The sequence below is a fragment of the Paramisgurnus dabryanus genome, chromosome 5 (genome assembly GCF_030506205.2).
Source record: "Paramisgurnus dabryanus chromosome 5, PD_genome_1.1, whole genome shotgun sequence".
NCBI classification, from domain to species: Eukaryota; Metazoa; Chordata; class Actinopteri; order Cypriniformes; family Cobitidae; genus Paramisgurnus; species Paramisgurnus dabryanus.
This window is the reverse complement of record NC_133341.1, coordinates 45,002,290-45,029,010: the sequence shown is the minus strand read 5'-3', so window position 1 is coordinate 45,029,010 and position 26,721 is coordinate 45,002,290. Positions and strand designations below refer to the sequence as shown.

Sequence of the window (26,721 nt, the reverse complement as noted above, 5' to 3'; positions counted from 1 at the left end):
TTTCCGGACTACAAGTCACACTTTTTTCATAGTTTGGCAGATCCTGGAAATTAAAGTCAGGTGCGACTTTTTCATATGAATCAGAAACCATTACCGTCTACAGCCGCAGGAGTCCGCTCTATGCTGTTCCTATATTTATGCCTTGTCGTGTTAATTTAGCTTATTCAGTCTCCCAGGTATGTTCTGTATGCTATTGTGTATTGTGTAAATGACTGTTTATGTTACTTTAAAGGATTAGTCCATTTTCTTAAAAGAAAAATCCAAATAATTTACTCGCCACCATGTCATCCAAAATGTTGATGTCTTTCTTTGTTCAGTCGAGAAGAAATTATTTTTTTTGAGGAAAACATTGCAGGATTTTTCTTATTTTAATGGACTTTAATAGAGCCCAACATTTAATACTTAACTGCCGATTTCCACCGACTGCGGAGCGGCTGCAGATCAGCTCCGCTGCGTTACGTCTCCGCACTCTGCCGTCCGTCAATACCCACCAGTTCCGTTTTTGTTGCAGAGCGGCTGCGTGCTGAAGTGACGAGGACTCAAGAGGTCTCGCAAATTCACGTGTTGATCGCGCGATACCTAGTTCTGTCTCTGCCCATTATGCCGTTGAATTATGACGTTTTTACAAACCAGCCCAGATCACAACACGAGATCTCGCGTAGACAGAGCAGTACATCAAATCCATCCAAAATTCAAAAAATAAGAAGGCTGCTAAAACATTTATATATGATCTATCTTTAATGTATTTATTTGAAACTCCCCCTGGCTCTGTTCCTGTCTATTATTTGTTGTTTCAGTATTAATGACTTTATTTGTGTGTGTTTGTAATGTTTGTATTGCAAAGATTTAATAAAAAAAAACAAGAGTTCTCGTGAATTCAGGTATGATCACGCGATAAAGTCATGGCTCCGCCCTGCGGAGCTGTCCGGCATCCGTCAAAAATAGAAGCTCTGCGTATTTGTGCCGGAGGGCTGCGGATGGCCGGAGCTGTGACGGATTCGGAGCGCAGTCAGTGGAAATACACACATTGACTTGAATGGAAACCGATTGACTCTGCCGCCGTTCCGCAACGGATCCGCAGCCGTTCCGCAGTCGGTGGAAATCCGGGGTAACTCAACACTTAACGTTTTTTTTTCAACAGAGTTTCAAAGGACTATAAACAATCCCAAACGAGGCATAAGGGTCTTATCTAGCAAAACGATTGTCATTTTTGACAATAAAAATAACAAATATACACTTTTAAAGCACAACTTCTCATCATGTAGATCCGGTCGTGATGCTCCAGCTGACCCCACGCAATACGTCATTATGTCAAGAGGTCACAGAGGACGAACGCGAAACTCCGCCCCAGTGTTTACAAGTGTTGAGAACAAGGGCCGTTCCTACGTTGTTGCATGTCAACTGATACTAATTAATGTCTTTGTGTCAGTTTATTTTTTACAATGGTCTGCAAATGTGTGTTTTATATATGTAACACGGTTTAAAAGTACATATCTGTTATTTTTCTTGTCAAAAATGACAATCGTTTTGCTAGATAAGACCCTTATGCCTCGTTTGGGATCGTTTATAGACCTTTGAAACTCCGTTGAAAAAAAACTGTTATGTGTTGAGTTAAGTGTTAATTGTTGGGCTCTATTAAAGTCCATTAAAATGAGAAAAATCCTGCAATGTTTTCCTCAAAAAACATAATTTCTTCTGGACTGAACAAAGAAAGACATCAACATTTTGGATGACATGGTGGTGAGTAAATTATCTGGATTTTTCTTTTAAGAAAATGGAATATTCCTTTAAAATGTATGGACACCTATTCAGCCTGCTGTTCTGAGCTATTGATAGCTCTTCTAAATAAACGTGATGTATAGTCCAGTGCGACTTATATATTTTTTCCTCTTCAAAACACATTTTTGACTAAATACGGTATCTCAGCTTTTTGATCAAAATTTGGTATTTTTGAAGAAACCAGGGAATATTTGAGAGGTGATAAAAAGAAAAACAAATATAGCTGCAAGCAGCAATACTGGAGTCAAGCCAAAAAGGGTACAGAAGGATGTAAAGTTGAGTTTGGATAAGCAAATTAAAGAACCTAATGATTTCAGATGAAAAAAAACGCAAAAGTTTTCATGATGGAAAATGATGTCATATGGTGCAATCAAATCGCCTTGAGCCAAGGTATCAGAGGAAACAAAAATTTCGTTTCTAGGACTTATGGAACAAGCCGCCTTTCCACTGCACTACAATGAAAAACATAACTTCTGGTCGGCATATCGCATGCGGTTTAGTCGCACAAGTTCAAATTTTTTAACGGATCCAACGCCCAAAACGGATCCGATATTTACGCATCCGCAGATGGTCGGCACCTCACGCAACCCCTTTGCGACTCTCCATAGGAAATGAATGACTTCCGGCTTATCGGCCGTCGTGTGCAGTGGAAAGGCGGCTTCAGAAGTTATAAGCAAAAACATATGTGCAACTTTGGACTGTTGGTGGCGCTAGGGGGTTAGAGATAGAGACTCCAAATTTGGTGTGGATATTATTTGGACTGTCATCTATCAATGTGCCAAATTTCATAACTTCCCTACGTATGGTTTTATGAGCTGCCATAGACCGCAGGGAACAGGAATAATAATTATAAAAAGAAAACTAACGGATACAATAGGGGTCTTCGCCCGTTCTGGGCTTGACCCCTAATGAAGATAGGATGAAAAGTTTTTTGTTTTGTTTGAAAGCAGAGGGTCTGTTATTTCACTTGATATATTGCATGTTTATATATTTAAAATGAAGGCATGAAACTTTTGTGAAAATCATAAAAAATGCTGCCGCTAGTTGGCAACTTTTTTTTAAAAACACTGGCGGGGAAAGAGTTAAGGAATATTGCTACTTCTGTTTCATGACGACTTTAAATGACAAAAAACAAGGGATCATTTGAGAGACACAAAACTAACTTTAAGTAAGAAATCGGTCACCTGTACTGCGATCATTCTACAAAAATATTGATTAAACTTTACATTACATTACAACTTTATATTTGTTAACATTAGTAAATGCTTTAGCTAACATGCATGATCTAACAATGAGCAATATAGTTTATTAGCATTTATTACGTTAACAGTTTTTGAATAATGTAAATTTTAACAGATTAATAAAGACTGTAGAAGTATTATTCATTGTTAGTTTGTGCTAGCTAATGCATTAACCAATGTTAACAAATACAACCAGATTGTAAAGATGCAGGAAATGCTGGGTTTAACCGTTATTCCAAGGAACTGTGTAATAATTCATTATATCATACATAAATGCAAATTAAAAAAATAATAAATGTATATTTTGGTTGTGTAGATAAAACTATTAAACAATGTTTACAAACTATAATTATTTTGTCCAGTATCATTAATGCAAAAGCCAGCAGTTCCCATCGGTCTGTTATTTTTTAATAAAATAAGAGCTTGTGGGACTCCTTTTTTAACAAAATAAAAACTACATTTTTAAAGCTTTCTTTCATAAGAAACTGTTATTTGAAAAGTCAGCTAAATTTGCAGAAATGCTGAATTGCGAATTTCCTCCTCTGTGCAAGAAAACTAAACAAGTAAACAGTATAAAAGCATTAAAAAAGCATCAAGATTATTAAATACAGACTGCTGATGTCGTTTGAATGAATGCCACTGGACAAACTGAATCATTTCATTAGTTTTACTCTTCATAATAACATGTGCAGATTCATTCATCTCATTATTCTTTAGACTCATGTAGTGCCCTATACTACAGGAACAGTGTTGTTGGGTGGGTTTACCTTGCAAATATCCTAGATTTACACGGTTCATCACATCACTTGCGGTTAAATTAGCTACGTCCTCTATAGCGAGCGGGGAAAAGGCCAAAGTAGAAAAAGACAAGAAAGAAAGGATCAAGCAAGCAGCAGAAAAAGCACAACTTTTCAGGAGAGAGAACAAGAAAATATTAACATGCAGAAAACACGGTAACACTTTACAATAAGGTTGTATTTGTTAACGTTAGTAAATGCATTTGCTGATACCAACTAACAATGAACAATATAGTCAATCTTAAATGTTAACATGCTGAAAATAACATGACCTAAAATGTATATATTGTTCATTTTTAGTTCATGTTAACTAATGCATTGACCGATGTTAACAAAAACAACATTATTGTAAAGTGTTACCAACACATTCTCAAAATATCTTTATTTTTATTATAGATTATGGCTGCTGAGGCTTACTTTAGCTATATGCATTAAAAATTAAAATGCACTGTGCTTGCATAAACAATTTAATAATAATTATACTCAATCTGTAAACAATAATTAATATCAAAGAAGATAGTAAGGTTAGTATGGAAAGGTTAGTATGGAATAGGACACAACACGGGGAGGCAAAACAGGAAAGTCAATAGATAAAATAACGATGAAGCTCCTGCACAAGCAGACCAATAGCAGATAAGCTCAGTCCTTTACTCATCAATGAACATACAGTGTGTGACCCTGGACCAAAAAAACAGTCTTAAGTAGCATGCGTATATTTGTAGCAGCCAACAATACATTGCATGGGTCAAAATTATGTCAAAAATCATAAGGATTTTATGTAAAGATCATGTTCCATAAAAATATTTTGTGAATTTCCTACCTTTAAATATATAAAATATGTATTTATCATTAGCAATATATGTTGCTAAGGATTTAATTTTTTTGCACCCACAGATTCAGAATCTTGGCCAAATATCTATATTGTCCTACCCTAACAAACCATACATCAATGGAAACCTTATTTATGCAGCTTTCAGATGATCTATAAATCTTATTTAAAAAAATGACCCTTATGACTAGTTTTGTGGTCCAAGGTTACACAGTACACATCACACCTGTCAAAGTACAGGACATTGTTTCAGACTTTTAAAAAACAATTTTTTTTATTGCGTAGTGGGGTCTAAAAATCTAAGAACTACATTAAAAGACTAATATTTGTCAGGAATCTGTAGGATTTAAATAAAAATGGTAACACTTTACAGTATGGTTGCATTTTTTAACAAGTTATACCACAGGGCTGAAAGCTTAATTCTGATTGGTTGGCAACGTTCTATAGCTATGCATTATTTTTCAGTAAACGCACACTAGGCATGTTGGGATATTCGGTGTAACTCACCGATTAGATCACTTACCCAGCTTGACATCGTCTTCCACCGTCGTTTTGATTTTTTATTGTAATTAAATCATTTAGTTTCATTAGAAAGAGACGACCTAACGTAAATGTGTAGTGACGTAGGGAGGTCACGTGTTACATATATAAAACGCACATTTGCAGACCATTGCAAACAATAAACTGACACAAAGACATTAATTAGTATCATTCAACATACAACAACGTAGGAACGGTCCTCTTTCAACACACTTGTAAACACTGGGGGGAGTTTCGCGTTCGTCCTCTGTGACCTCTTGACATCATGACGTATTGCTTGGGGTCACGCTGCCGCATCACGACCGGATCTAGATGAAAAGTTGTGGTTTAAAAGTGCATTTTTTTTTCTTGTCAAAAATGACAGTCATTTCGCTAGATAAGACCCTTATGCCTCGTTTGGGATCGTTTATAGTCCTTTGAAACTGTTGAGTTAAGTATTAAATGTTGGACTCTATTAAAGTCCATTAAAATGAGAAAAATCCTGCAATGTTTTCCTCAAAAAACATAATTTCTTCTCGACTGAACAAAGAAAGACTTATACATTTTGGATGACATGGTGGCGAGTAAATTATCTGGATTTTTCTTTTAAGAAAATTGACTATTCCTTTAATATATAAATATATATTTTTTCTTAAAATTATACATGCATGTGTGCATATTTATATACAGTATACATAATTATTATTATACACAGTTCACACACATATATGATGTAAACGAAAACTTTTATTCTGCTATAGATTAATAAACTCAAGCAGCGTTTTAAATGGAGGAAGAGCCGGTTACCCAGCTTGGTACTAGCGGGCTCCGTCACAAGTACCTGCGTATACTGGCTTAAGCACTTAGTTAAACAATTGTTGCCCTCACATTGCATGCGGATTCATAAGCAGATTATGCAAGTGCTGCATTTAAACAATTACCTCTAATTCAAAAGTGCAGTAAAATGTGCATGGCTGCATGTGCATTTATAAGCACCTCCCACCCGTTCACATGCTGATTAACCTGTGGGAAAATTCTGTCACCGCAACATCCTTTATGCACACCTATGAAGTAGTTCCAGGCCTGTCGATCGCATTACAGTTCCATATCACTACGCCAAGTTAAGGATTTAATTCATTTTAACCGGGTGTGCCTCAAACATCTTGAAAAGTGAAACCGCTGGCTCTTTGATTGCCCCCTGGTGGCTGGCTGCAGTACAAGTAATAAACCCCGCCCTCTCTATGCAAATAAACAGGATTCGCCTCTAAATAAAAAAAAAATATTTACACTTCTATAAACTGGTCGGACATTTTGGCTTCAGTTTATTACAATCAATACGCGTTGTCCATCTTTTTTTACAGTCTATGACTTTAACAAATGAAGCATAAATGTGGGCGGTTGCGAAAAAAAAAAGATTTAGTTTTTAAATTTCATTCCTGACAATATAAAACTAGAACAAATGAATACATTCTGAAGAAAATTACTTATATGTAAATATAAATAGGCCAACTTGTTTACAATGTTATCGTTACTGCAAACACAGGAGCATGTCTTATGTTGTGGTATAAGCGAAATAATAGGTTTTATGCCCAGTTGCACTACTTCCTGAACTTCAGCCATCTCCTTGTTTCCTGTCTGCCATTATTGGACAAACTGATTAATCCAGGTGTGTGTGATTATTGTTGTTGTGACTACTGAGGTCAGGCACACCTGGATGAATCAGTTTGTCCAATAATGGCAGACAGGAAACAAGGAGCTGACTGACGTTCAGGAAGTAGTGCAGCTGGGCATAAAGCCTATTGACTACGGTCCATTGAGTAACATTACTACCTTGGGTGTAAATAATTAAACGCACCGGAGTCAATTAATTAATTTTCAGATATGCGAACATTTGTTATGAACACAAAAGACGACACACAGCTGATTGTAGCTATTAACTTCCATAGTAGGAAAAACAAATACGCTGGCATTCAATGGGTACCATCAACTGTGTGCTAACCATCGTTTATCAAAATATCTTCTTTTGTGTTCATCAAAATAAAATATAAGAATATTTCACGGGTATAGGGTTAATAAGAAACACAACTACATTGTAAAGTGTTACCAAATAAATATCTTACAAACGTTTTCATGATGTTTACTGAATAAAAAATATATGGTTTTTTTACCAGCTTTGCAAACAGTGCATGCTTTTCAAACTTCAAAAAATGCAAGAAAAACTTTCACTTGTTCTTCTATCCTGAACATGTAGTTTATGAAATACAAAAAGCATTTTGACTAGTGGTCTTGTGGATCCCACTGTAGACCTAAAATGTGTCTAATAGATAAAGTAACAAACAAAACATATTCCCTCACATTGTGGTTTTAATTTTTCATCCGTCATCTATTTAATGTTAATCTGATGTTTTAGCAGAATAGGGATTGGTGACTGAAGGCATCTTACATTGGTTTTAAGATAGATTTACAGTGAATATAAGGAAGACTTCTGCAGTAATGATCGACATTTACAAAAAAGCAATGTTCTAGTGAGGTATGTAAATGATAAAACCTTAAGGATTTACACCAATGTCAATACTGACTTTCCCTTGTCAAGCTTACCGTATCCCACAGTGGGCAGCCCCAGATGTTTCATTCGGTTTTTCACCAGCTCTGACAGTTCCTGTCTCTCGGATCGGCGGTACAGGTTCAGCCGCTGTTGATTGATGCGTTCGGCTCGACTAGGCGGTTTGGTGTTTTTCCTGCTCAGTCGTCTCGCCCACTGCATGCTCTTCTTCCTCAAGAGCGGATGCTCTGATTGGTCACTCCCTGTGGAGTTTCTGTGGGCTGCTTTCTCCTTCCAGGTCTCCCCGCGGTCTCGCGTATCCTCGCAATCCTCTACAGACACCTGAGACTGTCGGCAAGACAAACAGGTTGTCAATCGAATATCCGTCATTTAACAAGGGAAAACACTTCTACAGCGTTTATAAATCTCTCTGTTAATTTCAGCATTTATTAACACAAAGTTATACTGTTAACATTAATGCACAATGAACTAACATGGACTACAATTGTATTGGCATTAATTAACATTAACACAGATTAACAACCATTGCTCATGGTTAGTTCATGTAAGCTACACATTTACTAATGTTAAAGGATAACACCACCATTTTTCAATATTTTACTATGTTCTTACCTCAACTTAGATGAATTATTACATCACTATCTTTTTTTAATGCGTGCACTTAACCTTTGTACAGTGTGTCGTGAATGTGTTAGCATTTAGCCTAGCCCCATTCATTCCTTAGGATCCAAACAGGGATGAATTTTGAAGCCACCAAACACTTCCATATTTTCCCTATTTAAAGACTGTTACATGAGTAGTTACACAAGTAAGTATGGTGGCACAAAATAAAACATAGTGATTTTTTAAGCTGACAAAAATGAAAACTATATTGTATGGTGGAAGAGCACTTAGTTTGCACCACTTCAACAACACCCTGTACAAAGATTAAGTGCATGCATTGAAAAAAGATAGGGATGTATTCATTCGTCTAAGGTAAGAACACCAGTTTTTTTTGTGCCACCATACTTACTCGTGTAACTACTCATGTAACAGTCTTAAAATGGGGAAAACATCCATGTTTGGATCCTAAGGAATGAATGGGGCTAGGCTAAATGCTAACACATTCATGACGCTCTGTACAAAGAGTAAGTGCACGGCACGCGTTGAGAAAAGGTAGGTATGTATTAATTCGTCTAAGTTAAGTTAAGAACATAGTAAAATGGTGGTGTTTCATTTAACAAATACAACCTCATTGTAAAGTGAAATCCATTTAAAAACACATTTTTCTAACAAAAATGACTAAGCACATTTTTTAAGGTCATCAATAGCTTTTTCAGATTTTTTCTTTTTTATTAGAGATTCTATTGGTCTGAAGTTGTATTTATTAAATTGCAAGACAAGGCTTTATTTCAAAATAAAAAAAGCTTTTTTAAGGCCACCGATATGATTGCAGTCATATATGTCAAGGTAACAGTAATTGCTTTAGGTTTAAATAATTGAAATAGAAAAATGGCTTTGGCTTTGCTCAGACAGGCAAAAGAAATCAAATCTTTTTGGTATATCAGATATGAGCAGAAAGCTAAATGTTGTTTTTTTCTATCTTTTCCCCACAATGACAAGTCACGGTGTCCTACTAATGCTGAAATCATTGCTATAGCAAAACATATATATCCGGTAAATACGGATCTATTTACACATCATCTAAAAAGGTCAAAATGATTTGTGTGAGCAAAGCCACTGTGCCATTCTTATTAGATATTTGAATAACCAGTAAAACATATAATGATAATGAGATAAAAGGACACATAATTAAACAAATTAAAAAGACAAAATAATCCAGATATAATGCATCAAATAATGCATCACTTCTAAAAACGTGTCGGAGAAATGATGCAAAGTCAAATATCTTACCTGCTTACAAACCTCCTTAAACTGGACAAAGCCATGATTGTGAATGATCAAAATGAGAAATGATTAACACACAGATCAAGCACAAGCCAAGTCAGACAGCAAAGCCATGAAATAGCCACAACAGGATTATAGAAAGACAAAGTGATGGATCGTATCTGCCGTGCAAGCGTCTGAAGTCTTTAACCTCTTCAATCTCTACATCTGACCTCATCTTACCTCTGAAGAGGAGAACATGTGAGATTCAGTGCGGTATATCCCGATGGGAATCTCGGCACTGGATGAGCACAGCTTCTGAAACAATCTCCCGTATGTCCGGATCCATAAATCCTCTTCTGTTACTTTCATCTGTTTCGAAAGAGATGATTGGTATAATGTTTCATTATATTTGAATGAGAACTAGTAGGGAGGTTCTCACAGAAATGTATGGGTCATAATTTACCCAAAATCAAAAGTAAAAGATAATTTATAACCTACTTTGAGGACTTCCATAAGTAAAATCACAGATCTCTTTAATAACTCAAATATTTCTCTTAGACATTAATGAGATTTAATTGAGAGCAAATTGAAGCTAAATAGTGACTTCCATGTAAGGAGACGCGTGGTGTATGTAGATAAAACGGCTCATTCTAAGATAATAAAAACAATACAGTATATTATGTAAGGTCTTTATACACCACTGATAATATAGTTATATACTGTATATTATATTGCATTTCGGTCAAGAGATCCTCCTAAAATGTCTCAATTAATTCATTCTCTACACTGATTTTTTTAGTGAACAATGCAGTCTGTCCCAGTTATTTTGAGCTGAAGACAGGAAAATATACTGGACAGGTGCCCAATCTATTAAATATATTTTATGACCCTGGCATTTTTGTGAGATTCACCCTCTAAATCACATAATATTGTGCTTTTCACACCCTCGGTTCCAATCCAGTAACACTGTTAGCACTTACTGTATCATCATGTGGGAAGACTGGGTCAAATAACCATAACCGTCATTATGCGTCCAGACCGAAACAATGACTACTTATGTAAAATGACAACCGGCTGTGTGTGGGTGTGTACAGTATGTTTGTGATCACACTTACAGCACAGAGATAACCAGAACCTGGCGTGGTGTCGAGACCCAACAAGAGCCTTGCGATGAGAATCATGTAGTCCTTTACAAAAGACTGTGGGATAAATAGAAGAGAAACACAAGAATAGTTACCAGCAGACATATGATGAATCCCCATACACTGTAAAACGTGAAAGTTGGATCTACCAAAAAATCACTTCAATTGGTAACACAAAAAATTTAGTTTTATTAACTTTAAATCTAAACTTAAGACTTTTCTCTTTAACAAAGCATTCACATAATTTGTCTAGTAAATGCACTTATCTCGCAATACAGTAGTTAGCCTGTACGGAACAAAGCATTCACATAACTCGTCTAAGTAATATACTAATGCCGCAATAGCTAGCCTGTCTGGAACCGAGCATTTATTAAAACACAACACTGTGTGACATTGCATTACATGCAAACGGAGCCTACGCTAATAGGATTTTGTTTCTCTCTCCCTGTCTCGTCCTCGAACCCGAGGACATTGAAACAAACAGACCCAGTTCCGGCTGCCGTTTAGGTTAACACACCACTGATCTGCTGGCCGTCCTTCAACGTGATGCCCAGCTGATGCCTGACCAACGACCACCAGTGGAACACGTTTAATCTCTTTATAAGTTTATATATATATATATATTTATATATACGCAGTCGATATATATATGTAGTTCAACATTATTATTCGTGAACCTTTCAAATAAAGTAAAAGTAGACCGTTTCATTCTGAGGACAAAGATGTGAACAGATATGTAAAAAAAATTCTGGATAATTTTTGCACTTAAAGGGATAGTTCACCCAAAAATGAAAATAATGTCATTATTGACTCACCCTCATGTCAAAAATAACAAAAAATTACGACTTTATTCAGCATTGTCTTCTTTTCCGTGTCTGTTGTAAAGCGCATACATGACGTACGACGCGGCTGATGTGTTTTCTTGTGTGCCCCAGCTGTTTTTTTTTTTTGTACGCCCGGCTTCGTTTATAGTGTGAGGAAGACACACTCTGTAAGTTTGAAAAAAAAAAACATCATCTGTGTCACTGCAGTCACGTGGCTTAAGTCACGCACATGCGCTTCACAACAGACGCGATTGAGAAGGCAATGCTGAATAAAGTCGTAATTTCTGTTATTTTTGGACCAAAATGTTTTTTCGATGCTTCAACACATTCTAACTGACCCACTGATGTCACACAGACTACTTTGATGATGTTTTCATTAACTTTCTGGACATGGACAGTATACCGTACGTAATATTTTAGTAAAGGGTAAACAAGCTCTCGGACTAAATCTAAAACATCTTAAACTGTGTTTGGAACGACATTTTTGGGTGAACTATCCCTTAAATAAAGCCACATACCTTCTATGTAGATATCAGAGGACAATTTAACATATTATTTTAATGCATTATTTGGCACCTTTAAGTGAAAATTTAAGGTAAAAAAAAACTTTAATTGGTGACACCCAAAATGTTAATCTTTTACCATTTGAAGTAGTTTTTTAAGTCAACTTTTACTTTTTACAGTGCAAGAAACCCAAAGCCATACATACTCCATGTACAATGCACAATTCCTGTTATAGTATTTATTTATACAAAGAAAATATGTTAAAGAAACATGATCAAACATTATTTATAAAATAAATCTTTGTATTTAACTTAAGACATTTTGCCAATGAAACTTTGACATTAATTAAACATTGACAAAATGAAAAGTCAATTGAATAATTGATGTATAAATATCTGAATTTTAATGCTACTTAACACATTATAATGTATTCATGAGAATTAGTTTAAGATTAAGCAATTTGCTTCACTGAAATATTTTTAAGTGGTCTTAAATTTTGAAGTTTAATCCAATTGGCTTTGCTAGTCATTGTAACTTATTAGTTTAAACTTTTACAATATGTTTAATTTATTAAATTACATTAAGCAATTTCATCTTGTTTTTATATATTATAGCAACTCAGAAAAACAAGTAGAAATTGGTTAATTTGATATTTTATGTTAAAGTGTAATCAACATTTAAAATTTTACATTAAAATGACTTGCAACGAATTTGATTAAACTTAAACATTTTAGGTGGCTTTAAAATTTGACACTGGGTAACTTGGCGTTAAAACATTAAAAATAGTTTTAAAATAATTTAACTTAAAAAATCACTTTAATTGGTAACACTTAATTTATTTTTAACTTAAACATTTGTGATGAATAGGCTTACATTATTAGGTGTTGCCAACTTTTACTTTTTACAGAGATGTAGTCTCTCTCCCAATCTATTTCTATAATAGTATATATTCATATACAATAGGGTGCCACAAGGAGGCGCAATATCTTCTTAATATTTGTGTGTATGAGAATGTACAGTGCAGTACTAGGATGTGGTGATGTATGAACTTACTTGATATAAGAGAGTATCCAGCATACTAATACTAAACACTCTGCCTGCAGCGAACGGGAGGCGAAACATGAATGCCAGATTAGATCCCTTATCTCTCTCTATCTGAATAAAAGGGAAAAAAAGATCACACAATGAATAACGCCTCCTTCCACTACTGAGTATTTCATACAGAACCATCTGGCGATTTATTACACGGCATAAAGTTTAAACATTTTCAGTCACAACAAATAAATCACATCTGCGTCGCTCTAAAAGATTCTTAATTGACCATAGAATAAACTAAACTATCTGCACATGAGTGATGGTTTATCAATATTTGAATTGTGTTACATGAATGCTAAACCAAAACAGAAGCTTGTATGAGACCTTTTCCAGTTTGGAGAGAGCCAGTGAATAGCAGTCTTTGGCACGAAACTGCATGAATCTCATATTCGAAGGATGGGTGAGCTCAGTGATGATGCTGAGACTCGGAAACAACCTATCAGAGATCAGAAAAACACGGAAAGAAAAGCCAAAAATGAGTTTAATGGTTAATGCAATTGCATTTGTAACCGAAGCAATCTGAAAGGAATAAGCGCACCTGAACATGGTCTGAACGTTGACAATGGTTTTAGCATCAGCCATGTAGTCTTCTTCTGCGCTCATTGTGCTCTCCTTATCCACCACCACCAGGTTATCAGCATAGATGATGCCACACTGCAGCAGGTTGTCCAGACTGTGACAACACACGGACGACTCAGACTGATCTCAAATCATTTACACCTACAGTATGTGTTTCTTTACTGATATGCAGTCTGAGACCACAAGTGAAAATCCTACTGTTTTATATTGTTACTTGTAAAACATTGCAGCTGTTTTACAAGTATTAAACGTAATAAAAATTTATATATAACAATTCAGTTAAGCCCATTACTGCTTTAAACTTCAAGACAAATAAACTTGCTTAACCAGTTAGTACTTGTTACTTTAATACTTAAATATTAGTGCTGGGCAAAGATTAATCGCGATTAATTGCATACAAAATAAGTTATTTTTTGCATAATATATGTGCGTGTACTGTGTCTAATTATTATGTATATTTAACCACACACACATTCATATATTCATTTCAGAATTGTTTTATTTATATATCGTTTTTTTACATTTATATTTAATATAGAATATATAAAAATATAAATAAATATATATAAACATGTAAATGTTTCTTAAATACATACATGAATGTGTGTGTCTTTATCTATACATAATAATTACACACAGCACACACTCATATATTATGCCAAAAATCACTTTTATTTTGTATGCGATTAATCGCGATTAATCTTTGCCCAGCACTATTAAATATATATTAAAAATAATGAACTATTATATATTTTTTTGCCTAATTAATTATTATTAATTATTCGTCTTTGGTACACAATTTCACGATGTCAATGAAGGGGTACTTGGGCCTTATTTATAGGGCTGTGGGGGTACTTAGGGTTAAAAAGGTTGGGAACCACATCTTCAAGATCCGAAAATCACCAAGGAACCGCAGACGATTCCGGGCCGGATCTGCATCTGATTCGCACCGGAGCTGCCGACTTTGGTGCAGGTCCTGCCCGGAGTCATTATTATAGTAACAACATTGTCACTGTCACAAATTTGCGTATTTGATTACTGATTTAGACTTAATAAACTACAAGTATTTTGAATTTAATATAAGTCATAACAGTTATATTTTTTTAATATGTTAAATTAATATCCGAATACCAGATTTTCAATGTGGTCTCAGACATTTGGACTCCACTGTGTAAGACACTTACTTGTCTATGGTACCAGCCATGTAGTACACCATTGGGAAACAGCAGATTGCCTCTAGAAAATGATTATCAGGCCTGAAAAAAAGTTTGAAATCCACCCACAGCTCTAGTTTATAAAGGTTTATCTACCTTATAAACATCTCAGTGTAAAATGCATACGCAGGTAATTGCAAAATTACTTTTGACACATCTCAGAGTTGCCATGGAAACTCTGAGGGAAGAATTTGCAATGTGAGAGACAATTCTGCATTACTGAAAGAAAGTGTTTTAGGAGCGAAATGAACACTTTAGAAAGCTTTTAAAATAAGAGAGCAAATATAGGATACAATTCGGTATGATAACAAAAAATATATTTTAAATTATGTATGCGTAGATATGTCTTACATTGTCAAGTTAAAGACTGTCTGGTTACTTAAAGAAATAGTTCAGCCCAAAATGAAAATGATCTCAACCTCAGACCATCCCAGATGTTCTTTGGCTAAATGCAAACACAATTTGAAAAGCATCTGATGACCATCGGTCCCGCCCTACCTTTTATTCATGTCAATAGCCGATATACGTCACCACGGGGAAAATAAGACAGTCGCTACTTCCGATTCATTGTGACTTTAATACTTCCAGCTGGGATTAGCATACAACGCGTCCATTTCTGCTAATGTCCGATTACTCGTTCGAAATGAATCATTTTAATGAACGATTGAAACTACTGATCTATCCAACACTGAACTCATGAGACGTCTGTCAATCAGTCAATTACTGTAGCTTTATCATTTGAGATGGAATAAGGGTGAATATATAATGAGTGAATTTCAATTTTGTGCAAACTATTCCCTTAAAAGTAGAAAATCATTTTACTGACAGCTGAATTTGCTAAGCCATCAGTCTAAACGGAAACATGCTGTGAAAAAACAATGAGGCCGCTCGCTCACGGATTATCCAACAGCAACACGATGGGATTCAGCTCTTTCCGGGGTCTGTAATACGCTCGGAGCGGAACGATGAAGTTGTACAAGCCGTTTCCAGCTGTTTCAGCAGAAACGATAATCAACTTGTTCTTGAAACCATACGCCTTGGCGTCCTCAAAACTGTTATGCCTGCAACCCTGAAAAATAAAATAAAACAAAAGTCAATCCATCAATTGAAATAAATTGTCAATTAATTATTATTTTAATATTTATTAATCTTAAGATGTTTATTAGACGTTTTTTATTTTATTTTACATAAACTATTAAGACCATGGTTCTAAAGGGGATGATCTGAATCCATCTTCAATATTTCAGGGTGAACTTAAAAATTAAACCCTCACCTTGTCAAGCCGTAGGCAACAAAATGGTGCCTTCTGGTGTAGAAGATGGCAAAGTGTTGGGGAGCTTCCAATGTATGGTGAGTTAGGAGGATAGCCTTTGATATACCTTATAAACAGAAATATACAGACACAGTTTCAAACAAATAACCAATACAAAAACAATTCTATTTAATGCACTTCTACACATACATAAACCCCTTGAATGACTGACTAACAACAACCATCTATTACATTATGTTTCTTGTGCCCATTATATGATGCCATCAATAGAGGGCGCTGTAAGCACTGCAATTGTACATCAAAAACCATTGTTAAAAGAATCAGCAAGCACAAGGAAGCACAGAAACAGAAGCCTGTGCCAGGAGATTCCTTATCAACTAGTCTGTGCGTTTGTGCGTGCGTGTGTGCGCGTGTGAGAGAGAGTGCGAGAGAGAGAAAGAGAGACGGACGGACACGCTGATCTGGATGGATTGATAAATAGACAGACTAGACAGATTATATAGACAGACATAGATGGATAAACAGATGGTTAGATAGACCAGACAGACAGAAAAAGACAGATAGACAGACCAGACAGATAGATTGAGATAAATAGATAGACAGGCAAATAATATAGACAGACAGACAGAATAAACCCTTATTCACACAGCACTTTGGTCCAGCAAATACCCGTAAAAATGCCAGACAGATTTCTGTGTGAACGCAAACACTTTCTGTAAATGTTCTAGGATCGCTCCAGAAAGAGAACCTAGTAACATTCCCATAACATTCCCGGAAAACCCTCTGTGTGAAAAAGACACAGAAACAATGGCCTAAGGGGCGTGTCGTAGTGAGGACGCGCGTGTCATCACAACAATGAAGTTATGGATCAGGGGCCTCATTTATAAAAATGCTGCATAGATACCATTCTACATTTGATCTTACGATCATTTATCAAATGTGCACGTGTGATTGATAAAATGAATGTACGCACAGAAAATGCGCATACCCCTTTCTTTCAGATGTGAAAAACCGCAAATGAACTTGTGCGTAGCTGAGCAGTTTCAGATCTCCACCCTTTAAACAATGCATAATTAATGTCGTAGACATAAAAAAAGAATGCTTGTCAATGTTTAAACCCATTTTGAGCAGCAAGAATGGCTTATATTTCCAAAAACAAGTCAGCTCAGATCCTGACGTAGCGCTAAGCACTTTTCCACGTCAAAGACAGTTTTTATAAATATGGACTTTGCCGTGGATTTTTACATACGCACACTTTACAATCAAATCTGTGCGTATGCACACTTTAAAAATAAGAACCTCAGCTCTTTAAAATGAGAGATTTACATGCAAAACAACATTAACAACGAGAAATGTCAGCAAACTTGAATCAGGGAGCTCATCACTATCCGCACTGAAGCAGAGATCATTTAGCAGCATAAAAGAATGCGCTCATTGCTTATAATAAACAAAAATGCATGAGCGTCATCGCAACAAGATATATCGTTCAGGTCTTTAAAATGGGGGTTTTAAATGCAGATTTATATTCACAATGAGAAATGTCTGCAAACTGGACTAAAACATGAATCAGGGAGCTCAGCAAATCTCCACTCTGAAGCTGAAATCATTCACTAGAATACTAGAACAGCGCATCACGCACATCATAAACAAAAATGCACACGCATGGCTTCTTGAGAGAGAAATATCGAAAAATAAATAAACTTCAGATGCTGCGGGGAAAAAAACTACCAAGTTCAGGACTTTAAACACATCACATTTCTTTATGGGATCTTTATGGCATCTGTGTGAATGCATGTACAGATTCCGGTAAATCATTGCATTCTCCATGTATTTTCCCTAATGTCTGTGTGAAAGAGCTATATAGACAGAATAGATAAAGACAGACATGTTTTATGCTTGTGCATAAAACATTATGCCCCTTTGATGCTGGGTTGGTTTGGGGTGTTGCCAGGTAGTGGCTAAGGTGTTTGCGGAGGATTTTAAGGCTTTGGTTCTGTGAAAATCAATGATTGCACAAAGTAATAGCACACCCAAAGGGCCTTTAATACAAACCATGCACTCTATCTTTGACAACCTCTAGACAACTATTACTGTAAGCATGCTCGTACAGCTTCTATCTAAAGATGCTGCTAAAAGACGCATCCTTAAAGGTGCCAAAGAATGCATTGAAATAATCTGTTAAATTGTTCTTTGATATTTACGTAGAAGGTATGTAACTTTATTTAGTGCAAAAATTATCCAGAAATGTTTTTACATGCCAATTTACCACCCTAAGATTTGTCCTCTAAATGAAATGGTCTATTTTGCCCTATTTGGAAGGGTCGTGAATAATAATATTGAGCTCTGCTCTACACTGAGGCTCATGCCTGTAGCTCACATTATTAAACAGACCTTATGTTTGTGCCTGTATCAGACAGAAATACAAATTTTGAAGAACAACCAATTGTTTGAAGAGTGTTAAGGGACGTTTCTAAGTGGTAAGTTTGTGGGGTTTTCCTCAGTATGGACCTGCAAAACATAACTGTAACGTCAATAGTGGAACTTCAGCCTAAACGTTAGTATATAGCATTAATTAGCATGTAGCGCTAACTCATCTGGCACAACTTTGTTTTTAGCATTTTAACAACGTTGTAATTAATTTAAGGTGTAATTTAATGACGGGGTGTACATCTTGACTGTGACATCACAGTCGGTGTTATGTTGAGATTGGCCTGTTTTCCAGCGGTCTTTTGTGTGCACAAGGTTTACATAAAAATTAGTAAACAATCGTTTTTGAGGCTCACGATATGTCATTACCATGTACAGAGCTCATATTATTAACTCATTCCCCGCCAGCCATTTTTTGAAAAGTGGTCATTTTCACAAGTTTCACAAAATTCCTTCTTACAATACATAAACATACAAATATATCAAATCAAAGAACAGACCCTCTGCTTTCAAACAAACTATAAACAAAGAAACAAAACAGGGAAAAAATGTTTCATACTATCTATATTTTTTCTCTGCTTATAAACTCTTAAATATGGGTATTTTGCTTTAAAAATATTTTTTTAGCAAAAAGCTGAAATAATTGCATTTTTGTGAAGGAATTTTGTTAGAGATCAGATTCAGAATGATTATCAAAACATACACAGAGTTTAAAATGAGTAAATAACGTTCTGGCTTCAGCTTTTTCATAAATTGGGCAAGTGTTGGAGATTAACAAAAAAATTAATCAGGAACACGTTTTTTAGGCAAATGTTTTCTCTTAATTGATGAGATAACTCCTCAATGGCGGGGAAAGAGTTAATCTATGCCTAGGTAAATACAGTTTTTTATTCTATGGTACCATGTTTGCCTTGACGAATCATGTTCATCTAAAACATTTCATGCTAGGATTCCAACTACATGTAAGATGCGATTTAGATTCCTAAATTCTTATTGACTGATTCAACGATTAATTGTCTTTTTAACTGAAATTTAAGGATCGATTCTTGCATCTTAAAGAGGATTTTTTATTTATTAATCACTATGAAACCTATGTCAAATGGTCTGTGCTAAAATGCCACCCCAACAAGTTAAACATAAGTAAATTATATTGTGCGAATTTATTTTGAATTTAAAAGATTTATTTGCACTATTCACCTGGTAGTTAGCATGTATTAAAGTCACCATGTAGTCTATAATTGTATCCTTTAAAGGGACACACTTTTTGTACAGTAAATATGCTCATTTTCCAGCTCCCCTAGAGTTAAACATTAGATTTTTATCGTTTTCGAATTCATTCAGCTGATCTCCGGGTCTGGCGCTATCACTTGTAGCATAGCTTAGCATAATCCTTTGAATATGATTAGATCATTAGCATCACGCTAAAAAATAACCAAAGAGTTTAGATATTCGCAATGATATTATGCAGCAGCCGAAAATAGTCCCCTTTGTAACTTTCAATGGCAGGGGACTATTTTTAGGCAGTGCAGCCAACTTTTAATTTTCCGTCTGTCTTAGTACATGATGTAACTATAGAAGAGTCAAGTTTTAAATAGGAAAATATCCATACTCTTTGGTTAATTTTTAGCGTAATGCTAATGGTCTAATCAGATTCAATTGATTGTGCTAAAAGTGGTAGCGCCAGACCCAGAGATCAGCTGAATGGATTCCAAAACAGTAAAAATCAAATGTTTAACTCTAGGGGAGCTGGAAAATGAGCATATTTTCAAAAAAAGTGGAGTGTCCCTTTAAAACCCATCTTGGAACATCAAAACAGAATATGTAAGGATGATAATAATTTCTTCATTGCCTTATTTAGTATATGCAGAATATGCAAATTAGTCCCCTTCTCTACTCAATCGCACAGCTCGGACCATAGATATATATGTAGATAGATGCCGTATTCGACACATAAGACACTACTGCTGGCTGGTGCATTAAAGAACATTACGGTTCTTTGGATGTTAAAGGTGGTAAATGGAACCATACGGTCTGACAAAGAACCTTTAAGGAAGCATTATTTTTAATAGTGTAGTCTTAACATGGCATAAATTTCAAATAATAGATTTACTCTAATGATGGTGCTCCCTCCTCATCTGATTGGTTGGTCTCATCTTCAGACGGATCACTGAGAAGGTCACAGGGTAGGATGGCAGAAGAGTCAGCAATCTCCAGGACGGGTGCGATGCTGGGTCTGCGACTCCCGGCTCCATTTTCTGTAGGCAGGGTTAGCTTACTTCTGTCAGCCGGTGGATCTGGATTCTGCAGGTCAATGGCCACAGTTCCTGTAATGTAGGACAAATGAGCCATATGAGGATTTCAAGCCCTGTTTACACCTGATATCCAGATGCAGTTTGGTCGACTGGATCACATACAAGAGACACATTCCCATTCATATCTGGTGTTTTAATTTGTCCACTGATTATGTTCTGATTACTTTGAGGGGACAATCTATGGGCGAGTCGTTTGAACACGAGCGGGAGAAAGACGGTTTAAATTGACGTGCGTCGGACACTAACATTATGTCAGAGTATAGCTATTTGTGTTCAAAATGTACAGACCTAAATTAGACCAGAATTTACCTTTGTAGTAAATAAAAAATTGTCAGAATCAAGTAACAAGATGCAGAATAAATCTGTGCTAGATTTTATCTATAGTTCCCCAAGTGAACTATAGATAAAATAAAAATTAAGACATTATTAAAATAACGAAAGTATAGCCAGAATTATCAGCTTTATCTTTTTAACTGCAGAAACAAAGAGACAACTGCTTTGCAATGGTTTAATAACCTGGAAGCCGCTTCTCATATGGACGTATAGCCCTGTCATGGGAGTTGTTGGATTTATTCATGCATGTTAAAAATATTTATTAAAAGCTGCTTTTTCAAATATTGTTGGCATAGCATTATCATAATAGGCTGTATATTAATATATAGGGAGAAAGCTGTTATATATGAAATCAGATAATGTGCAACTTTATTGTTTACTTTTTTATATGGAAAAAAAGGTTTTAGGAATGATTTTGAATGGTAAAGCTCATTGAAATGTTTCGTTTTGGAAGAAAGGCATTTGAAACAAAGTCAAAGAAGGTGAAGTGAGACATTTAATCAAAAAAAGAGGGATTAAAACACTGTGAATAGTTTGTTGTCAGTAATTATAATAATTACAAAAGAATGATATAGATGGCCATAATTCATCTGAAGAGGTGTGAATGTTTATTTCCATTGACATTCTAAATGGGTCAGTCACTAAATAATGCAACAATACATTTAAAGAATGCAATGCAAAGATGTGAGTAAACAAATGTTAGCATTTCTGAGATTTCTCTAAAAAATACCTAATGACATAGTTTTAAAAAAACCTTTCATAAAATTCTGAGTTTTAAAGATATCATCTTCATTTAAAACACAACAAGGTCAGACCTGTGGCTTTAGCTGCAGTGCATTTCTAGATTCTTTTAGGGACAATTTCAATTAGTTTTTGATAAAGAGGTATCAAATGTATTTTGTAAAGTTATTAGAAATGTATTTTTTAGCCTTTCTTAACTAGTGTTTTCATTATCACAAAAATTATTCAGTTTTTACAATAAACTTCCAAGTATCTGCTTTGAAATGAAACCAAACTTATGCTTTAAGTTCAAAGGCTTCATGAACTGGATCTAATTTTAGTTGGGGTATGACTTTTTGGGGGGTTTTCAAAAGAGAGGGTTGACTAGGGCTGGGGTAAACGACTATTTATTAAACGATTAATCAGGCGACTATTTTTCCGATTAGTCGACTAATCTAATGACTAATTGGACGATTAATCTAACAATTAGTTTCTGTTGCTTGATTAATAAAAACCATAATAAGATATTTTAATAAATGATGGTAAGCACACAATTAATGGTATATCCATTAAATTCCATCATGTTGTTTTTATTCCTACTATGGAAGTCAATGGTTACAATCAGCTGTGTGCTTACCATCATTTATCAAAATATCTTCTTTTGTGTTCATCAGAAAAAAGAAATTCATACAGGTTTAAAAACAACATTTTTCAGAATTTTAATTTTGTGTGAACAATCCCTTTAATGAAGCAAAAGATCAGGGGTGCGTTCTCCGATAACGTTCTCTCTTAGCGCGCTACGAAGACTCAAAAGGTACACCTTAACTACATGTATACCTTTCCTACGTGTGTTCTCCGAACTATACCTTAGGATGTTGCTTAAGGTAAACCTTCTTAAGTTCGACCTTAGCGGGTGCTGTCCATGGTGGAGGTTCTGAATAGGTTGATATCGATTGCTCGACAATCAATTATTCACTTTATGTAATAGGTTTCGCTGCGTTATGAGATAGCGGTGTTCTTTATTAAAGAAACATTTTAGAAATAGTTCAAGTTAAATTTATTAGGAATATCTGTTAAAAATATTTCAAATTGAAAAACAACTAAATTCAACCTTCTATAATTTATATCAAACCCGTGCAAAGCCCGCAACTTTATTTCCAAACGTATCATGTTTAAACTGCTCTAATTCATCCGCTATGCCTTCACTTGAAAGGATAAATTATATTAGGGGTTCCCAATAAGTGCGTTGCCCAGGGGAATAAAGTGGGTCGTGCAAGTAATTGGTTGTGCATTACACTTAAAATATATAAAAACAAACTGTTGTTGTTCATTAGTTCACGCGTTTATTGTGCTTGGACACTGGATGCGCAAGCAGCCTCGTTACAATGCGGATAAAGCTTAATGGACGCATTTCTGGAGCCTTTCTGTCTACCTCAAATATAACATATAATATATATAAATAAATATATATTATGACTACTTTAGATTTTAGCTTTGATTAGTTTTAATGTGGAAATTGTGTTGACCTTAGGAGACTATAAGCAAGTGCGCAGTTTGTTTTGAATGTTTATAAAGAATATGGCATGCAGTTGCCTCAAAGTTATAAAACATTAAAAATAACATGAACAATCCTAATTAGTTTCTTATTTTTTATTTTACCCGATTTATTTATGCAGCTAAAATACTTGCCGGTAGACTAAGATTTAACGGATATGAAATGCACAAATGAAATAGGATTCGCTGTATAGCTGCCAGTTTCACCAACTCCATCACCCAAAATATATTTTTTAAATAGTTTCTTAATCCTGTAGCATTTAATAGTTCGCAGTTGATGTCCCTTTGGAAAACATAATTAAAAATCTAACAACCATCAATGTAATGATGTCTAATTATGTGAATGGTTTATTCTTTAAATATAAAAATATTTGCCTAATTAAACACAGAGTGTTTTTTTTTTACAAATATTTAGTTATATAGACTGCAATGTAAGCTTTTATGAAGCCCCTAGTGGAGTCCTGTGGGATAAGGTATAGCTAAGAGTGCTCCAGACCAACCTTCCGAACGAACGACTTACAGAAGTGATACGTAACTAAGAACGTTTCGGAAAACACGTATTAGCGATAAGGTACAGCTTAAAGGGGAATTCCGCCCTAAAACGGAATTTAGGGTGTTTTTTCGTTGTTAACGAGTCAAACTTTCATTTAAAAGCATATTTATGACTAAAGAGCAACATTTAAGATATTTAAGATTTTCGTTTTCTGGTAAACTGGCCTTTGAATGGGAGTGAATAGGGCATGTCGATTGAGCGCACAAAATCTCTATTTTTACAACACTAAGGAGGCTCGACACAACGTGATACTTTACTCGAAGTATCACGTGGGTCTCTACACATGAACGCGAGCATTGAGAACATTGTTTGTGTACACAGATTTTAGTAAAAGCGAAAAGTTTGGAACAACTTACCGTGCTGTTAAACTGCGTCCCGCCGCCATCTTGCCAGTCATGAGAAATCGATCTCAGAATGCGACATAAGGAGGAAGGAGAGTAAAGATGGATAGCTCCTAAAGCATAGTTCCATATAAATGCACGGATAATTTGTTGTTTTGTCTCAAGTGAAAAACAATATTGACCCTGTAGTTGAAAAGTAGCGTCCTATGGAGTCCATTCAATCGCATTCTGAAATCGATTGCTCATGACTGGCAATATGGCGGCGGGACGCAGTTTAACAGCACGGTAAGTTGTTCCAAACTTTTCGCTTTTACTAAAATCTGTGCACACAAACAATGTTCTCAATGCTCGCGTTCATGTGTAGAGACCCACGTGATACTTCGAGTAAAGTATCACGTTGTGTCGAGCCTCCTTAGTGTTGTAAAAATAGAGATTTTGTGCGCTCAATCGACATGCCCTATTCACTCCCATTCAAAGGCCAGTTTACCAGAAAACGAAAATCTTAAATATCTTAAATGTTGCTCTTTAGTCATAAATATGCTTTTAAATGAAAGTTTGACTCGTTAACAACGAAAAAACACCCTAAATTCCGTTTTAGGGCGGAATTCCCCTTTAAGGTACAACTTTAGAACGACATAGCGTTAAGGTAGTTTCGGAGAACGCAGCCCAGGAAATCTAAACTCCATGATAAACCTTTAACTTATTTCAAATAGCTCAACACAAAGGATTGTGGAAATGTGGATTAATCTTTATTTACAAAGATGCAAAAGTTTTCTTTTTTTGATCTTGAATTAACTTTAATGACAGAGACAGATTATGCTTATTATAAGACCGGATGCAATACAATGTTTATCCGTTTAAGACGTACAGTAAACAAATGTTTAGTATAAAAATCACAAAGACAGCTATTTTGGCATATGAGCATTTGTCCGTTTAAGCCAAAAAGACGCGAACATGAAGTCGTCTGGCTGTGCACGTGCGCTATCGGATATGCGCGTTGCGCTTTCAAGTTCAATGTGCAATTCAGTCCAGTTAACAATCATACAGAAACCTATAAGGATCACGTCAAGAATAAAAACACAGTGCTAGGTTTTGTTGTAAAAAGGAATGCCAATCGTAGACTTCATTCAGTCCACAAGAAAAATACTATACACTTCCAGCCTATATACGCTGAAATCATTTAGGATTAGCAATATACGACTTTACTTACATCATTTTAAAGACATTCCAATCTCTGACATGGTGTGACTGTTATGAGGTTTGACACTGGCTTTTTCTACCTAACAACAGCCACCCCCGGTCGGAGATAGGTTGGAAAACTTTATTTTGGTTTTGAGTGGTTGGTGAAACAAATTGTTTTTGTGTGCAGATCTGAGAGCTCAGGCTGCCTACAGAGACACGGTTTTTTGACAGCCTGCTTATGGGACGGGCAGCTAGCGGATCATTATGAAAGATTAGACGAATGTGATCATTCATTTTTTGGTCCTTAAATTTAATGTTTAATGTTTTGGTCTCACACGTGTGTGTGGCCAGCTGTGTCGAAGCATCGGCGCAAAAATATGACGTTGACGGAATTTTGACGTCGATGCGTCACCGTCATCGACGCGTCGCTACAGGCCTAGGGTTGACGATTAACTGGATAACACATCTGTGATGATTCGACTGTGAGATTGGTAGTCGAATCAGGCTTCTCTTATAGAAGCATAAAATCTTTTAACTATTCATGGTCACCCCTATAGTACATTACATATAGGCGGAGAGTGGGTGGTCTTTTGTGGCTGTTCGACCACATGAGCGTCTACACCACAGAAACAACCCGGTCGAATGCGTTTTCGACTACCTTTGCATGTGGTCGAAAGTGGACGAGCTCAAACCGTTTCACACCACGTTTTTATTTAGCCTTGTCCACCCATGATCCGATCGACCAAAACACATCTTAATACCAGGTGTAAACAGGGCCTAAGTTATGCGAAAGGCTGTCCGCCAGTAAAATGCAAAACTGTAGCTGTGGTTGGAAATGTCTGCGCTACTATTGTTTGCGGTTGAAATGGCCAAAAAAAAAAATTGCTGTGTTTCTAGACCACATGACTCAGAATGAAGGTCAATTCCAGTTTATTTCAGTGAATAAAGTAAAACTTTACTTCAGGCATATAGATGATTGTTCATTTTACGCAGTATTTCAGCACAGGATCTCCTAAAACTGACTGAAGTTGACCTCAACCCTGATTTATTGTTCGTAATGAATGAACACTG

General features: G+C 35.7%; 1 protein-coding gene across 6 annotated transcripts in view; it reads right to left on the bottom strand.

Moving 5' to 3' along the window:
* kcnt1b (potassium sodium-activated channel subfamily T member 1b) overlaps positions 1-26,721 on the bottom strand; it is a 129,753-nt gene that overhangs the window by 8,396 nt on the left and 94,636 nt on the right. For 4 of the 6 annotated variants that reach the window (XR_012336726.1, XM_065284334.2, XM_065284335.2 and 1 more), the window contains 11 exons: positions 20,766-20,979; positions 16,229-16,334; positions 15,852-16,024; positions 14,926-14,997; positions 13,701-13,835; positions 13,487-13,598; positions 13,121-13,222; positions 10,713-10,796; positions 9,838-9,966; positions 7,764-8,055; positions 3,788-3,850 (listed from right to left, as the gene is read on the bottom strand). Coding sequence is in view for 5 of the 6 variants with exons in the window: in XM_065284334.2 (XP_065140406.1) it covers positions 3,788-3,850; positions 7,764-8,055; positions 9,838-9,966; positions 10,713-10,796; positions 13,121-13,222; positions 13,487-13,598; positions 13,701-13,835; positions 14,926-14,997; positions 15,852-16,024; positions 16,229-16,334; positions 20,766-20,979 (1,482 nt within the window). In the remaining variant the exon portion in view is untranslated. The remainder of the gene's footprint in view (positions 1-3,787; positions 3,851-7,763; positions 8,056-9,837; positions 9,967-10,712; positions 10,797-13,120; positions 13,223-13,486; positions 13,599-13,700; positions 13,836-14,925; positions 14,998-15,851; positions 16,025-16,228; positions 16,335-20,765; positions 20,980-26,721) is intronic. The other 2 variants (XM_065284340.1, XM_065284337.2) reach the window with 1 other exon arrangement.